The 17,882-nt window shown below is 48.7% G+C and overlaps 1 protein-coding gene across 7 annotated transcripts in view; it reads left to right on the top strand.

Moving 5' to 3' along the window:
* The first annotated feature begins 564 nt into the window (after positions 1-564).
* TMEM40 (transmembrane protein 40) overlaps positions 565-17,882 on the top strand; it is a 31,029-nt gene continuing 13,711 nt past the window's right edge. For 3 of the 7 annotated variants that reach the window (XM_036869851.1, XM_036869845.1, XM_036869849.1), the window contains exons 1-2: positions 15,958-16,029; positions 16,698-16,814. In XM_036869851.1, the coding sequence (XP_036725746.1) occupies positions 15,966-16,029; positions 16,698-16,814 (181 nt within the window). In that variant the 5' untranslated portion in view covers positions 15,958-15,965. Of the gene's footprint in view, positions 704-9,502; positions 9,700-15,957; positions 16,030-16,697; positions 16,815-17,882 lie in introns of those variants that run through there. The other 4 variants (XM_036869853.1, XM_036869850.1, XM_036869847.1 and 1 more) reach the window with 3 other exon arrangements.

Raw genomic sequence — 17,882 nt, 5'->3', positions numbered from 1 at the left:
TTGTTTACTGTCCTGCTTCCAGAGTGTTTGAGAGGTGAGTGAGAGTCCCGGCCTCAGCTTTGAGAGGTCAGTCCCCACCCCCTACCCTATTGGGATCCACAAGGCAGTGGATGTTCTAGCCTTTGCCCAGTTTCCTCACCAGGAGAGGGAACTGCCAGTCCCACCCACAGGAGTCCCCCCACCCAGCCCTGAGCCCCAGGGCCTCCTCTTCTGCTGCCGGCCCCACCTCACTCCTCTGGGGGAGCATCCGGTTGGCCCACATGGCTGGGCCCTGAGTCGGCCTCACCCAGCGGGCTGGGGAGCATCTGGGACACGCCACCTCTTCCCCGCCCAGAGCCTGGCACAGTCAGGGTGGTACCACTGCCCCCACGTAACCACCCGTTAAGTCAGAGGGCATGGCCCCGGCCCGGGGCGGGTCTGGGGGTGCAGCCGCCCCACCTGCCCTCCTGGCACATCCGGGTAGGAGTCAAGTCAGACAGGAAGGCCTGGCGCCGACAGCACCGCAGGAAGGAGGACCCCCCCCCGGCTGAGCGTGGGCGCGTGGGCGGGTGAGCGTGAGGCCCACGGCGACGTCACGTCCCGCCCCTGCCTGCCACGGGGGCGGCCCCGCCTCTCCGCCCTCCTCCCGGCCCCGCCCCGCCCCGCCCGCCTCCAGAGTCCGAGCGCCACTCGCCTCCAGCCCACACCGGCCTCGGGAACACAGGTAAGGGACACGCGGAGCGGGAGAGGCGGGGTGGGGGTGATTTTTAAGAGAACTGGGGAGAAACAGGCTCTTCAACAGGCCTGACATTTTGTGGTTCCCTGTGGGCCTGGATTTGAGTCCCAGTTCAGTGGCTTCCCAGCTGGGTGAGCGCCTGTGTCTCCCTCTCTGGAAAATCGGGGGAGGGTGAAGTTCTTCAGGGGTGCTGTGAGCCTCCAACCAGCCCGTGCCCCGCCCCCGCAGGTGACCCACTGCGGTTCTGTCGCTGACTTCCTGCGGGGCCTTCAGAAAACCCTACGACCTCAGCTTTCCCATTCGTGAGGTGAAGGGTCCCCCTAGCTTCGGAAGGCTTCTCCCACTCCGCCCTCGTGGGACTCACAGCTTTGGAGGGTGTTTCCTCACAGACGCCCGGCCTCTGCGCTTTGACCCGCGAGTGAAGGCAGCCGCCCTCCTGTTCCCCCCCAGAAGCTGCCCTGGCCTCGGGCTCAAAGGCATCTCTGGGGAAAAAGTGCTGAACAGAGAGCTGGGGGCGGGGGGAGACCCGCTGAAGTCAGAGGCTCACGGGGTGGAGGGTGCGGCCTAGAGGGAGCCCCCAGCCGCCCCGGTCCCCCAGGCCGTCATCCCGAGTCTGGAGGACCCACCTGTGCTCAGAGCATCCCGGCTTCTCTCCTCAGAGGCAGCCTTTGGGCCGGAAGCCAACCCAGTTTCCTTTTATGGCGGACAAGAAAGATTATGGGGTTGTGCTTATCATTTTGACCTGGTTTGTTTAGAAACTGAGAGAAAAGTGAAGTCAGGAGTGAGTATTTGTCCTGTTCGGAGTCCAAGCCAAGCGGATCTGTAATAAGGAACCCCCCTCCTGTCTCTGGATCTCCCAGAACTTGGTGCAGCCCTCTAAAAGGCTAGGGCCCCTGTGCCTTGAAATCCTCACCAGGCCACCTTCTTAGGGAGACATCTCCCACACGGTGGCCACATGCCAGGACCAGGGACCGCTTATTTCACTTTCATAACAGCTGTATGTGGGAAGTTGTCTTTTTTTTTTAAAAAAAAATAACCTTATGGAGATATCATTCACATGCCATAAAGTTCACCCTTTTAAAGTGTACAAGCCTGTGGTTTTCAGTTTATTCACCAAGTTGTGAACCATCACCACTGTCCAATTTAGAACATTTTTATCCTCCCCAAATAAACCCCATACCCTTTAGCAGTCACTCACCATATCCCCTTCTCCCTGGCAACGGCTAATCCACTTTCTGTCTCTATGGATCTGATTATTCTGGACAATTCATGTAAATGCAGTCATACAATAGGGGATCTCTTCTGACTGGCTTCTTTCACTTAGCATAATGTTTTCAAGGTCTATGCATGTTTTAGCGTGTGTCAGCACTTCATTCCTCGTTTTGGGTGAATAATATTGTACTGTATGATTATATCACATCTTGTTTATCCATCCGTCAGTTGATGGGCATTTGGGTTGTTTCCACTTTTTAGCTATTATGAATAACGCTGCTGTGAACATTCATGTACAAGTCTTTGTGTGGACACAGGTTGTCAGTTCTCTTGGATATAATACCGAGGACTTGCTAGGTCTTATGGTGAAACTATGTTTAACATTGTAAGGAGCTCAAACTGTTTTCCAAAGCGGCTGCACCATTTTACATTCCCACTGACAATATGTTAAGTCTCCAAATTTTCCACGTCCTCTTCAGAACTTGTTATTGTCTGTATTTCTTATTTTAGCCATCCTAGCACACATGAAGTGGTATCTCATTGTGGTTTTGATTTGCATTTCCGTCATGACTAATGATGCTGAGCAACTTTCCATGTGCTATTGACCATTTGTACATCTTCTTTAGAGAAATGTCTGTTGAAATCCTTTGGCCATTTTAAAATTGGGATGTCATATTATTGTTGAGTTGTAGGCGTGCCCATTCCAGGGGAGGATTCTGAGGCTCCCAGAATGGGTGGGACTTGCAGTGATCTCAGTCAGTGGTGGGTAGAGCTGGGAACTGAGTCCAGGTCTGTCTGATATTCAAGAGCCAGAAAGCTCTTTCTCTTTCACTGGGTGCCTCCTTTCTGGTTTTTGCTATTGTCAATTGTGCGTGTGTGTGTGGGGGGGGGGGGATGTGAGAGACCAAGAGAAAAAGATGGTAAAGAGAGAGAGAAGAGACAGAGACAGAGAAACTGGCATGAGAGGATGAGAAAGAGGAGCCTGGCCTGGCACTGGCTGTTTAACCAGACACCGGCCTTGGAGAGTCAGAGCCAGGGAAGATTCTTTTCAGAGTTTGTGGTTTCTTCCCATTCCTCTTCAAACATTTTGAGGGCCTCAAAAAAGTTTATTGAGGAGCACACTCCCTCCTGGTTTTTCTTCGTCTCTAAATCCGAAACAAATCTGATTAGACCCCCAAATAGGGAATAGCATCCCCTAGTGTCTAGCTGGGTCTGAGAATCCGGAGCAGTGTTCGTCACACTTTTTGATAGCAGTCTCTGCTCAAGAAAAATGTTTAGACACCCACAACACTATATATTTATATATGGATTTAGAAATTATATACAAGTACTGTGACCATTAACTAATGTCTCAAGGCCCAGTATATATTCGGAGTGAATTTCATCACCAACAGTAGTGGATAGAAGTCCACCTTTCAAGGAGTTTTCTTACTCTGATTTCAGTCAGCAATAATGTGTATATGAGATGCCATTCTTTATTGTTTTCAACGTTAGGGTAGCTGTGGTAGGACTTGAACTAGGAGCAGTGGTGGGTTTGTCCTACACTTTTCCTGTCGCTGGTTTGTACTTTCTCGATTAGCGTTATCTCCATCCACGGTTTCTTGGCAGGGACTTTGAGAAGCCACTTGTCCACACTACAGGGATTGATTCAGTTAAAGCTGTGTTGTTTGATCCTCAACTCCACCTAACCTGCCACCAGGACACTACAGTATACAGCAATAGGCTGAATGTAAAAGAACAGAAGACATGGGCATAGCAAACCTGTCTGCATTGTGGGCTGCCCTTGGCCTCTGGGGACCCCACTTAATGGACATGGCATTGGGTGTCTGACATATGGCCAAGGGTGCACATCAGGGTTGAACTATATACTCTTAACTACTTTTAGCTAAAACTTAAGTAGAAATAATGAACTAATATTTTCCCCCTGTGCTTTGGAGATTATTATTTGAGAGACTAATAGGTTCTGAGCTAAGGACATCTAAGCCCACCTCTGCCACACCTTCGCTTGCCATCTCTCATGGCAGGGTGCTCATGACCACTCAAAGCAGCTCTCATTTTTAGAAAATTCCTTTACATATTGAGCTGGCATCTGCCCCGGTGACTCCCCAAGGTCCCAACCCCTCCCTCTGGGCTCACAGCCCCACCTGGTCGTCCTGTCCTGGAGGAGCCCTGCAGAGACCTGGGGACAGTGACCAGGTCTGTTCTTGCAGTGCTCATCCCTAGGCTGAGCACCTTGCTCCTCCAGCCACTTCTCTTGGATGTGGTCTCCGTACCACTCACGTCCTCTGGATGATCTTGGTTTGTCCAGACTCTGTTCTGTTCAGGACCTAGGACTGAGCCTAGGATAGGAGCTGGTGAGGTATAGGTCACCTTCCTCACTGTACACTCTGTGCTTCTGTTAATATGACCGAAGGCTGTGTTAGCTTTGCTTTGTTGTTCTGTCACCTTGTTGACTCGTATTGCACTTTAACAGACATTGGTTATGTACCTCCTGTGTGCTAGAGTCCAGTCAGATGCTTGTGCTAACATTTACTTATCTTTCAGAGAATGTTTTTAAAATCCTAGGTCTTTCTGTATGAACAGCCTCCAAGCTGGGCCCACCCATCCTCCTTCTGCACAGACTTGATTTTGTCTCTTTTACCTTCTTCTTTCGGTGCCATCCCCACTTCTCAGGCCCTAGCTGCATCCTTGGATGTTACGTGGCCACAGGATTCACTCAGATTTGTGACAGGTCCGTCCAGCTTGTGGGCAGCTAGCTGAGCAGTTTGGGTTGTTATCCCACCATTAAATTGCCTGGATGGACTTGAGACAAACGGCTGAGGAGGTGGGAACGGTGGCGTCTTCATTCTTTTCCTCTGTGAGGTTCCCCTTGTGCTTGGACTTCAGCCTCAGATCCGAGTTCATATCCTTTGCTACGTGGCCTGTGGGGAAGCCCCTTTCCCTCTCTGGGCCTCAGCTTTGATCTGCTGGCTGTAACTCTGTGGAATTCAAGCTCGGGGAAAGAGAGAGAGGGCCAAGCCTGGGGAGTGGGGTGAGGTGGGAGGTGAGGCTGAGGCAGGAGGTGTAGCGGGCTGGAGAAGAAGAGGGACGGGAGCAAGCGGAGGATCTTATAAAGGGAAGGGGGAGATGCTAAGACACTGCTGGTGTAACATTATTTCTCTAAGCTCTTAAATCCAGCACTTCATGGCTTCTTTTTATGAAGCACTTTCTCTAAGCCAGGGACTAGAATATAGTAGCAAGAAAAACGTGATTCCTAATCCCAGGGAGCCCAGAATCTAAGTCCATTTTATCTGAATCCTCACAGCGACGCTGCAAGATAGTGACACAATCCCTATTTTACAGACAGGGAAACTGAGGCTCAAAGTGGTAAAGTTATTTGCCCAAAGTCACCGAGCTGGGAAGTAAAGTGATGAGGCACGATTTGGAGTGGGCTCTGTCAGACCCCACTGCTGGAGTGACTTAATCAAGATACCTCTCAGTACAGAGTGTTGGCTAATAGCATGTCATTTTACTATGTACTGTCCTGTCCACAGCCCCAGGTGAGCTCTGAAACCCTTGGTGAGTGACATTCTTCTTTGTCTCATAGATGAGAAAAAGGACCTAGAGGAGGGAAGCGATGTGCCCAGGGCTTGGTGGCAGGGCCCGGCCAGGCCCTCGGTCTCACGGCAGCTAACTCTGTTTCCTCCCAGCCCCTGCCCTGAGGGTGCCCAGAGGACTTCCCACCCATACCTTGGGATCTGGAGCTCTGAAAAGACAGTTTCTGTTCCATGCCTCTGGCTTCCCAGGGTCTGTTTCTGATTCATTCCCCTCCCCAACTGTCCTGCTTGACGGGTGGAGGAACTCGGGACCCGGGAAGCTGGCAGTGTCCAGAGTGGGCAGCGAGAGTGCCCAGGCCTGGATTCTAGGACAAAAAGACGGGCCCCAGGCACAGCAGGGATTGAAGCAGATGGCATTTCCCAAAGCTGTACCAAAAGACATTGAACCACATTCTGGGGAAAAGGACTGTGCTCTTGTGTAGTTTGGGGAAGGATTGGATTAACTAGAGTGAAAGAGCTTTCTATCCTGCAGGCCTTCTCAGAGCCTTTAATGTACAACTTGCACTTCATGCAGCTCCAAGGGGGGGGGGGCTATGGAAAGCAGTGTTGCCCAAACTTCTTTGAACATAAAATCCACTTTTTCTTGGAGCATTTCAAGGGCCCCACAAGATACTGTATGTATCTTCCTGTTAGAACATGCTCTTCTGGGCCCTCCCATGGGTCACATCAACCCTGAGCGCCTTTGCTGATTGAGTGGATGAGCCCTGAATGCTTTAACGGGACCAGAGCGTTAGTATCCTAGAACGTCAGAGCTGGAAGAACCTTGCAGGGTGCAGCCCAGCTTCTCCGTGTGTGGGAACTGAAGCCCAGGGCAGTCCAGCAACATGTTTGGAGGAGGGAGGCCAGAGGCAGACGAGCCTGTTGGGAGACTGTTGTAACACTCAGGGGAGAGTTTCTGGCGGCCTGAGTGGACCACACTCTGCCTAGCATGTGGTGCCTTTGTTCACAGTACAGATTTCCCTGAGCCACACCCTAACCCTAACCTTGCTCTGAACACCAGACGCTCTGAGTGAGAGAGTCCTGGGTATCTGCCCTGTCAACAGTGCTCCCAAGGACATCTGACCATTACCCAAATTTGAGAGACATTGAGCATGGGAAAGGAAGGGGAAACTCTCATTTATTAAGTTGCCAGTATTCTAGGCTTGTTGTGGGTGTGATATCCTTTCATCCCCGCAACACTCTGGAGGATAGATATTAACACACCATTTTATAGAAGCTGAGTGGAGCCTGGCAGCAAAGGAACAGGGACAGGAACACAGTTATGACCAAGTCCCAAGCCCTCAGTCCCCTTGTAGGATCTCTTGGGAGGGAGGCAGTGGAAATAGAAAACCCAGCTCCTCTTGAAGGGAAGATGGGACAGGCTTGGGCTTTGGCTGGCTGTGGAGGGAAGAGCCGTGTCATCCTTCCTGCCTTTGGAGCTTGGGGGCCCAGGAGGGTGGTGGAGTCAGAGAAGTTAGGAAGGAAGATGGTCAGCATCTGAGGGCTCCGGGCTGAGACAGGCACTGCGGTGGAGAGACTGTGATAAGCAGAGTGATAGCCCCCAGAGGTGCCTATGTCCTGATCTCTGGAAACTGCGACTCTGTTAGGTTACGCAGCAGAGGGGAATGAAGATTGCACATGGAATTAAGGTTGCTCGTCCGCTGGCCGTCACATACGGGATAATCCTGGGTGATCTGGGTGGGGCCAGTGTCATCACAAGGGTCCTTAAATGTGGAAGAGGGTGGCAGAAGAGGTCAGAACAGTGTAGTGTGAGGACTTGACCTGACATTGCTGGCTTTGAAAATGGAAGAAGAGACCACAAGCCAAGGAATGTAGGTGGCCTCTAGAAGCTGGACAATGCAAGGAAATGAAGAAGGAGGGGGAGGGAAAGGGGAAGGAGAAAAAGCAGCAGCAAGGAAACGGATTTCCCCTAGAGCAGGAAGGAAGGCAGCCTTGCTGGCACCTTGATTTTAGCCCGGTGAACCAGTGTTGGACTTCTAACCTGCAGAACTGTGAGATACTATACAGGTGTTGCTTTAAGCCACTAAGTTTGTGGGAATTTGTTACAGAAGAAATAGAAAACCAATGAGGAGCTGAATCAGCTCCAGGACGGTCTCTGTCCTCAGCAAGTGTGCAGGCCTGTAGGGCAAGATCTTCAGGACAACTGGCTTGGGCGGTTACAGTGCTGGGGAAACCCGGGAGCTCCCCAACCCAGCCTGGAGTTGAGACAAAGCACCACGAATGGGGTGGGGGGCCTCAGGGGCCCTGCCCGTCCCGCCCTGGGGGCTGGAGTGAAATCTGTGGACCGTGGCCTGCCCAGCGAGCCCCGCTTCGCTCTGCCTACACTCTCAGAGCCCTTCCCCCCGCATTCGTCTCATCTCAAATGCTTTGGCTGCAAGTAACAGAAACCACCACAGGCTACCATAACAGGACTTTCTTGGGAGGATATGGAGGTCTCACAGAACAGAGGGAACTTCTGAGGAGCCAGACTGCAGAGAAGACGGTGCCCAGGAGCAGAAACAAGAGGGCCCTGTCTCAGGGGAGACCAGCGCCCACAGACTGAGGGCTTTGTGTCACTCACGTCAGAAGTCCGATTCCCGGGAGGGAGAAGCTGGTGGTCTAGCCTGGGTGGAGGGCAGTCACCCCTCCAGAGTTCCCACACGGTTGTCCTGGAGCAGTGTCTGCCTGACAAGGATGTGCTTGGAATTAGGGCGCATGCTTGTTTGGGGTGGCTTGGGAAGCTGGAGATTATCCAGGGCTCTGACTTTCTCCTTTGCTGCAATCACCAGAAGGGGCTTCAGTGCCAGGTGGGCAAAATCAGTAAGTGTCCACCCCTCTGTCGGCTCTGTCCCCCTCTTAGCTGCTGGTTCTGTTCCCAGTGCCTCCCATCCCACTTCCTGCCCTGGGCGTGTTGAACTGAGCTGGTCCAGCATTGGTGGCCCTCAGGGGTGAAGGCTCAGTCCACCTGCGGGGAGAGTTGCCCGTTACCCAAGCACTCAAGGCCCTGGATGGTTCCCCAGCCTCACGGGGTTCCGAGCCCTTCAGCAGCCCACTGCCACCCACCCCCTCCACTAAACCTTCGTCCCACTTTGGCCACATGTTAAAATCCAACTCAGTCTTAGTAAGCCCCCTCCTCCAAGGTGGGACACCCAAGAAAGATAGGCAGCCCCTGAATCAGGAGACAGGGTTCTGGAGCCAGCCTTGCCCCTGAATCGCTGTGCGATCTCTGTGCAAGTTCCTCTCCATTGCTCAGTTTCCCCTTCCATAAACTAGGACACCGATCGCCACCCTGCTTCCTGCCTGGTTAGCGTGAGGATCCAGTGAGCTGAGCGGGGAAAGCTCTGTGCGGCTGTGATGGCCTGGTGTCCCCTACTATCCCTCCCACCTCGGACCCAGGCCCTTGTGATAGCAGGAGCTTAGGAAATCTGGGCTGAACTGAAGTGGAAATCCAGTTTAGCAAAGCCTGTGGGTGCAGCGGCCCTGGCACCACCGGTGACTCAGCAGGGCTGGGCTTTTTGGAGAAAAGCGCTAAGCATTGCATTTCCTTGTAGGAACAGCCTCAGATGGTGGGGGGGTGGGGGCCACCTGAAAGAGGGAGGCCTACGGGCCTCTAACCGGGGCCAGGGAACGGGGGTTCTCTGTTAGGGCAGGGGATGGATTCGAGTCCATCTGTAAGCTGGGAGACCTTGGACAAGTCACTTGTCTCTGTGAACCTCAGTTTCTTTCTGTGTAAAATAAGACTTGCAGGGGTGAAATAAGATCGCGGGGATTGTGCCATGTGCTCTTTCCTCTCTCTGCTTTCTTCTGTCTTCACTTCTCCTGTCTCAACTCCCCGTGCTCCATCTTGGCTCAAAGGAGGTCACATTGCTGTGAACTTGAACTTTCAGAAGCCCCTCATGGCAATCCCTCTGCCTGATGTCCCACCACTAGTGCGCTGTCCTTTTGTCTTAAGCATTGCCCTACACACTGATCTTAGAGTTTTAAATTTTTACAATTCTGTTTATACTTTCTTACAGCAGAAATATGGGTGGAGGAGGATGAGGCAAGGACATTAAAAGGAGAAACCGGGCTACCTCAGGTCCTGCCTCCGTGATAGTTCTATTTCCCCTCCTGATGGATCAGTGTGCTGAAAAACTGCCCGAGGAGGTTCCCTGGGCTCTGGGGACACTTGCTCAGGGCTCCAGCACTAAATAGAAGGCAAGTCAGCATCATTTGCATAACACTGGATGACTGTTAGTGGCTTCTTTCCTGGTGCTAATGACAGAGGCCTGGGAAGAGGTGCCAGCATCAACAAGGACTGAGCAACTACCCTTGCTCAACCACTTACTAGCTGTCTGGCCCTGGGCAAGTTTCCTTGCCTCTCTGTGCCTCAGTGTTCTTACCTATAAAATGGGCACAACCACAGTGAGCCCTGATAGACTTGTGGTGAGGCATATGTGAGGCACATGTGTCATGTGCTCAGATCCTTGCCTGGTAGATAGGAAGCACTTATTTGTTATTGTCTTCATCATCATCAGTATCATCATTTTTGCTTTCTGCCGGGCCCTGTGCAGGGCACAGGTGACAAAGATGAATCAGCCATGGTCCCTACCCTGGCTGGTTAGTGATCTAGTGGAGGAGACTCACCCTGGGTGTGTCAGACCCTCTGCCGGGCCCTGATTGGAGATCTGAAGGTGAACAAGGAAGAGTGGCCCCGGCAGTTGTGCAACAAGGCTCCTCCCTCAAGAAGGAAGAGTCTGAAAGAAGGCACAGCTGATGAAGGCTCAGGAGAGCAATGTGCCCTCTGGGCCTCCCCCAAATCCCATCCTTCTTTAGAGTTGCTTCATGCCAGCTGTCTCCCATGTGGGCCAAGGCCCCTCGCCTCTGTGCCTTTGCACACAGCTCCTCTGGCCCTTCCAAACTCACCCGCAGCATTCCCTCCTTCAGGAACTTTCCCTGGCTGACCCTGGTCTGATTTGGCCCCTGGACTCCCATGGGACTACCCCCTGGGTCTACCATGAAATTCCTTGAGGACAGGGCTGCAAATTGTTCACCACGCTATCCCCAGTGCTAGCACACAGTAGGTGCTCGATTAATGTATGAAGGTAGGGGAGGGAAGGTGTATCAGTCAGAATTGTGTTCAGCTACAAATGCCGAGAATCCTGACTATAGAGGTTTAAACAAAATGGGGTTTATTTTTCTTAAATAACAAGAAAACAGGCAGCTGCTGTCAAGGGCTCATCAGCTCAGTGACCCCGCATTTGCTTTGGCCTTTCCTCATGGTCACAAGATGGCCACTGTAGCTCCTGCCATCACATTCATGTTCAAGAAAGAAAGGAGAGGCAAGACACAGCACCAACACTGTTGGCCTCTTTGGTCAGGAGAAGCAAAACTCCTTCCCAGAACCCCATCAGGCTTCTCACTTCTTTTTGGCCAAAACTGGATCACATGGCCACTCCTAGCTGGGAAAACAAGTATCTACTTGATATGGAAGAACAAAATTCAGTTTTGCTCACAAGCAAGAAGTCCAGGGGTGACAGAGCGGGGAGAAGGAATAAGGGAGTGGGGGTAAGGAGGGTGGGTACTGGTTAGACAACCAGCAGAGGTCTTCATGAAAGAGGTGGTATTTGCGCAGTGCCTGGGAAGTCAGATACAATTTTGGTAACAAGGAAGAATGGCATGGGTGGAAGTCTGGAGGCTTGAAAATGCTGAGTGTCACCAGGGGCTGCCACGTGACCGAGACAGCTAGAGCAGGAAAGGTAGGACGAGCTTGGCGGACTGTCGGCGTATTTGCTGTCAGCCAGCAGCTCTGTTGCCCCCGTATGGCTCTAAGTCTCTTCCTCTGCTCCACCTGAAATTCCACCATGAGAGATGAGCTCAGCCAGTGAGACATACTGGACACCTGCTATGAACAAAGAGTCCTTTTCAAAATATAAATATGCCCTGAAGGCTTGTGGTCATCAGTCATTCATACCTGGATTTTGATTCATTTTATTGGCTAGTGACCTCCTAATGCTTAGCTGAATTCTGCCCTGAGAAATAGGAATTTTTATTCTAGAAAGGGGTAATGGAGCCTGGACCCTAGGAGATGGGAGATGGGTGGGGCTGGGGCTGGACCCCGAATGTCCGAGGGTCATAGGAGGGCTGTAGAAGAGGGAACTCACACTCACCAAGCCCTCCTATGGGCAGGCACTGGCCATCTTTCTTCTCTAGGGTGCTGCCATTGCCAGTTCGCAATTGAGGTAACTAGAGCTTGGAGAAGGGGCCTGTCCTGCCAAGGTCATCTTGTGCACAGGTGATGGAAGTGGGGTTGGACCCTGGTCAGTCTCACCCGAAAGCATATGCTGTCTTGTTGCCGCGCCCCGTCATAATAATGATCGTCATCTCAGCTGGCATTTGTTCAACCCTTGCTCTATACCAGGCATTGTTCTGAGTGCTTTATGGGTTTTAAGTCATGCCATTTTCACAGCAATACTATGAGGTAAACACTATCATTGTCCCCATTTTACAGACGGGAAACCTGAGGCACGTAAGAGGTTAAGTGACTGGCCCAGAATCCCACAGCTACAAGTGTCAGATCGGATTCACAGCCAGGCAATCCAGCTCTGAGGCACGGGGAAGGATGCTGCCTTGTCAAGGTCTTGTGGTGGATTAAGAGTAGATTCTCTACTAACAACAAACAAAACCCCACAAAGTCATAGATACAGAGAAGAGATTGGTGGTTGCCAGAGATGGGGGGTTGGGGGTGGGCGAAATAGGTGAAGGGGGTCAAAAGGTACAAACTTCTAGTTACACAATAAAAAAGTCCTGGGCATGTAATGTACAGCATGGTGACTATAGTTCATAATACTGTACTGCATATTTCAAAGTTGCTAAGAGAACAGACCTGAAAAGTTGTCATCACAAGAAAAAAAATTTTGTAACTATGTGTGGTGACAGATGCTAACTAGACTACTGTGGTGATCATTTTGCAACATATACAAATATTGAATCATCATGTTGTACCCTTGAAACTAATGTTATATGAGCATTTTACCTCAATAAAAATTTTTAATTAAATTAAAAATTTAAAAAAAGAGTAGATTCTCTAGACCAGTGGTTCCCAAGTAGGGGTGATTTTTGACCCCAGGAGACATTTGGAAATGTCTGGTGACATTTTTGATTGTCACAACAACTGGGGGGGGGGTGTTACGTGCATCCAGTGGGGAGGCCGCTAAACACAATGCATACACCGGCAAAGGATCATTGGTCCCAAACGTGGGGAGCGTTGAGGTTGGGAACCCAGGTCTAAACTTGTTAGAGAGGAGTGAATCTACCTCCTCGTGGAGTTGAGGCCTTAGATTCAGAGCTGGGAGGAGAAGAAATGGCGGAGGGTGCGTCAGAACGAAGCCTGCACAGCGTGGCTGAGATGCTGTAACAGAGACCGAATCCCTGGGATTACGTAAGAGAGAAGCTCATTTCCTGTGCACATAGCTGACCAGAGACAGGTCCAGGTGCGCAGACGGCTTCGTGCGTGAGGCCTTTCAGGGCCCAGATTCCTTTGCCTTGTTGCTCAGGTATTCCCTGGGGTGTTGGCTCAGTTTGCGCGATTGAGGTTATTCTCCACCCCATGTCTGCATTCCAGCATACAAAAAGCAGGAAAGAGGAAGTAGAAGGCACAGAAGTTTATAAGCCCAGAGCTGAAAATCGGTTGTTAAACACACCATTATTAAATTAAATTCTATAAGTGTATAAATAACTAATTTATGTTAAAAAAAAAAGGTTAATAAGTACTCAAAATAAAAAATAAGGTAAATAAGTTCCTAATTTATTTTACTACATTCTGCCCATTACCTAGGCACTTGAGATTTTCACATGTTTTATCTGTATTGTGGAATCACTGTGTAATGCTGTGTTCCACTGCCCATACCTTCCCAACTTTGCACTCCATGACATCAGTCACAGAGATCAGTAAACTGTACAAATCAGAGCTTGAAGGTTTGCTTTGTCGATTGTCTAAATTTAAGAAAGTGATCAAGCAAATGTTAATAATGGAGATCAAACCTCAAACCTGTAGGCATTACATTACACCTGTTGCCATTACACTGTGAATAATACAAAAAGTTGAGAAAATATTCTTCCAGAATTTGTAAAGTATGATTCGATTCAGCAAAGAAGTTGCTTATATCACTGACAAACTATGACGACAAAGGCATTTGTTGTTTCCCTTTCATCTTACTTGTTAACATGAAAGAAGTTATCAGCCAACATTCACGTTGGCAGTGCTCTTGTTCATCCATGATGTGAGCAACTTCTTTTCTGAATTTGGTAGTGATTGAGCATTTATTTGTAGTTTGATTTTGTGACACTATTGTTGGTGATAGATTTGTAAAAACTGATAGTAGATTTTGCAAGAAATTCCAAGTCACACTGAAGTTAGAGGTGTATGAAATTCACAATAAAGAGGACTGTATTTTTATTTTTTGTAACTGTGTGCTATACATTCTTTTAAAAATTTTATTTATTATTATTTTTTATTGAAGTATAGTTGATTTACAATGTTTCAGGTGTACAGCAAAGTGATTCAGTTATACATATACATATATAAGTATTCTTTTTCAGATTCTTTTCTATTATAGATTATTACAAGATATCGAATATAGTTCCCTGTGCTAATCATTAGGTCCTTGTTGTTTATCTATTTTATGTATAGTGGTGTGTATCTGTTAATCCCAAATTCCTAATTTATCCCCCATACATTCTTTACATCAGTAAAATTTACAGCAGACATATCTGTGTGTGTGTATACTTTTTCCCCCAGAACCCTAGAACATCTGTCAGCTCACCACCACGCACATCCCCTTCATTCAGGGTCTATTGGCAGGAATGTGAGTCACATGGTCCCAAGGCCACGCCTAGCTTCAAGGGATGCTGGGAAATACATTCTCTAGCTGGGGGCCATGTGCCCAGCTAAAATCAAGGCAGCCCAACCATGGCAGCCCCGTGTATTTTCCCCAGAGGAGAGCACCAGCTCACTGAGGTTAGCCGTTTAGATTTTCTAAGGCCACACTTATGGCCTTCTCATGGCCTCATCTGAAGGCCGGCTTCGAGTTACCACTAGCTCCCACTCAGAATTTCAGGAAAGCACAGAGTATGGTGTCCTGAAGGGACAGATTCCCAAACCTCATTCTGCACGTTCAAGTGCCTGCTTCCTGCCCTCGCTTTACCGTTTGCATCTATAATCCTGACAGCCATACCAGCAGGGCTTGACTTTGAGCAGTTTTGTGCTCCAGACCAATGTTTGGGGTACGTTAAACAGAATGTGGGTTCTGGAGTCCCAATTCATGCAAATCTCTTCATCTCTGTGAGCCTCAGTTTCCTCCTCTATAAAATGGGGATGATAAAATTTACCTTGCAGGGTTATTGTAAGAGTCAAATGAAACAATCTTTTGGGAAGTTTTGTTGTCTAGAAACTGCAATTCAGGTGTGAAGTAATTAATTCCAATTCCTAACAGACTGGTTTGTCATCAGGCTCAGATGAAATTACAGACACATAAGCCCTTTGTAAAACTGTTAAGTACTGTACTGGTATAAGGTGGCATATTACATTTTTAAGTAATGAAAAATTATTGGTTATTTTATTATGACAAAAGAAATACTGACATAGAAAACAAACTTACAGTTACCAAAGGGGAAGTGGGGGGAGAGATAAATTGGGAGTATGGGATTAACAGATGCACACCACCATATATAAAACAGATAAATAACAAGGATTTACTGTATAGCACAGAGAACTATACTTAATATCTTGTAATACACTATAATGGAAAAACAAAAAACAAGGAAAAGAAAAGCAATACTGCTAAAAATTTAGAAAATGCAAAGTAAAAATAAGAAACTAAAAATACCCATAATGCTACCACTCAGAGATAACTACTATTTATATTTTGTTATAGCTCCAACAATTATTAACTCGTGGTCATGTTTGTTATATTTGGACCCCCACCTATGCCCTCCAACTCCCTTATTCAAATAATCAGATTATTTTGAAGCATGTCCCAGACATCATATAATTTCATCATAAACATTGCAGTATTTATCTCTAAATACTTCTTTCTAAATACTTTAAATAAATATAACCTCAATACAAATATCACACCTAAAAAAACAAATTCTCTAATGGAGGATGTTGATAACAGGGGAGGCTATGCATGTTTAGGAGCAGGGGATATATGGGCAATCTTTGTACCTTCCACTCAGTTTTGCTGTGAACCTAGAACTGCTGTTAAAAACTAAAGTCTCTTTTTTAAAAAATAAGCTCTTAATAGTATCAAAAGGTGATCATTATTCAAATTTCCCTGTTTATTTCTTTTTTCGTAAATTGTTCTTGTACCTTTGAATACTGGATGTTTATATTTTTCTTATTTATTTACCAAGCTCTTTATATATTAAAGATATTAACTAAGGTAATATTAATTACTATTGTTATTCCTCCAGGGAAGGCCATGGAGACTTCAGGATCACTTCAAGACCACAGTCGAGTCCACGGAGAATCAGAAGATCTAGACCGTATGTTTGCTCTCTCTGACCCTCTGGGCAGAGCCACATGGGAGGTGAAGTCCAGCAGTAGGTGGAACAGAAGACCCTGCTCAGTTCATGCGGCACAATGAATGGCCCAAGTTACGGTTGAAACCTCTAGAGAAGTAGTGACTTTACACACACGCACGTGTGTGTGCTTGGTCCAGTCTGTCCCCCAGTACTCTCTAGCTGTGTGGACCCTCAGTTGCTCCCCAAATCTCAGAGGCTCTGGGGGCTTGGACTGGCACTAGGGAGAGTCCTCAGAAGGTGGGAAGGGTCCTGCATGGCCCCAGAATGGGGAATGGGAAGGTTTAGGGCTTGATCGGATCCCACCTGCCCTGTAATTTACAGAGAATTTTAAATTGGCAACTGCTCTACACGGTGTAGTGGTCTCTTGGGAAGGATGGAGGGCTTAGAAGCCCCTCTCTGGGCTCCATATTCAGAGAAAAGTCTGCCTTTGGCCTTCCTAGAGCCTCTGGGGCCTCTGAGAGCCCTGGTCTCCTGCACCTCCCACTGACCCTAGGGGTTTGGGAAGAGTGTCCCAGCAAATTCAGCCACTCCTGGCTCCCCACATCCAAGTAGACCCCTAGGGAGGCCTGGGTGGTCTCTGGGGTGGGAAGGGCAGGAAACACTCATCCTTGCCTATGTGTGCCTCCCAGATGGAGAGACGGATTTCCACAAGCAAGACCAGGAGGCTGAGCTCTATTCTCAAGAAGAGGATGAGAAAGGCAAGTCTTCCTCCTCTTCATCCTCCTCCTCCTCATCCTCCTCCTCAGGTAAAACAATGATTTCATTAAATCTATATCAAAATATTAAAGACAAGCATTTACATGGAAAAACCAATCTCCTGGACTTCCCTGGTGGCGCAGTGGTTAAGAATCCGCCTGCCAATGCAGGGGACATGGGTTCGAGCCCTGGTCTGGGAAGATCCCACATGCCGCGGAGCAACTAAGCCCGCGAGCTACAACTACTGAGCCCGCGTGCCACAACTACTGAAGCCCGCACGCCTAGAGATCGTGCTCCGCAACAAGAGAAGCCACCGCAATACGAAGCCTGCGCACCGCAACGAAGAGCAGACCCCGCTCGCCGCAGCTAGAGAAAGCCCGCGCACAGCAACGAAAAGCCAACGCAGCCAAAAACATAAATTAAAAAAAAAGAAAAACCAGTCTCCTGAACCTCCCACCTCGGTACTGCAGCTCTGTTTTTCCATGTTCCCTTCCAGAGCCCACCTCTCTGTACATGTAACTTGTACACAGTTATAACTACCATATAGGGACTTCCCTGGTGGTCCAGTGGTTTAGACTCCATGCTTCCACTGCAGGGGGCACGTGTTCGATGCCTGGTCAGGGAACTAAGATCCCATATGCCACGTAGTATGGCCAAAAAAAAAAAAAAAACCAAAAAATTACCGTATAGACAATTTTGTCCTTGGTTTACAATTTTTTTGCTATCTTATCCTAAGCATTTTGCCATGTTATTCCATAATATCTTAGCGGCTATTTTTCATGCTTCCCAAGTAGCCCCTCAAGTGACTGCATCTCATGTAAAGGAACGTTTAGTTTTGTAGGAGCACTTTGGAATCAGGGGCAGTGCATGTGTCCATTCAAGCAGCCTGCAGGTTCATACCGTTTCTTTGCCACTAACTAGCTAAGTGTCCTTGGGTAAATTGCTTAACCCTGTATGCCCTGGGGTCCTCATGCATAAGATGGGGATGATAGCAAAAGTTATTATCTCATAGGATACCTGTGAGGATTACATTCTACACGTGCAAAGGCTTAGCACCTATCAGATAGTAATAGCTCTAAAAATAACTGCTGTTGTTAAGATTCTCCCCCTCCCCCACC

Source organism: Balaenoptera musculus, chromosome 11 (genome assembly GCF_009873245.2).
Source record: "Balaenoptera musculus isolate JJ_BM4_2016_0621 chromosome 11, mBalMus1.pri.v3, whole genome shotgun sequence".
Lineage (NCBI taxonomy): Eukaryota > Metazoa > Chordata > Mammalia > Artiodactyla > Balaenopteridae > Balaenoptera > Balaenoptera musculus.
Note: the sequence above shows the minus strand (reverse complement) of the source record. Positions and strands in the feature narration are given on the sequence as shown.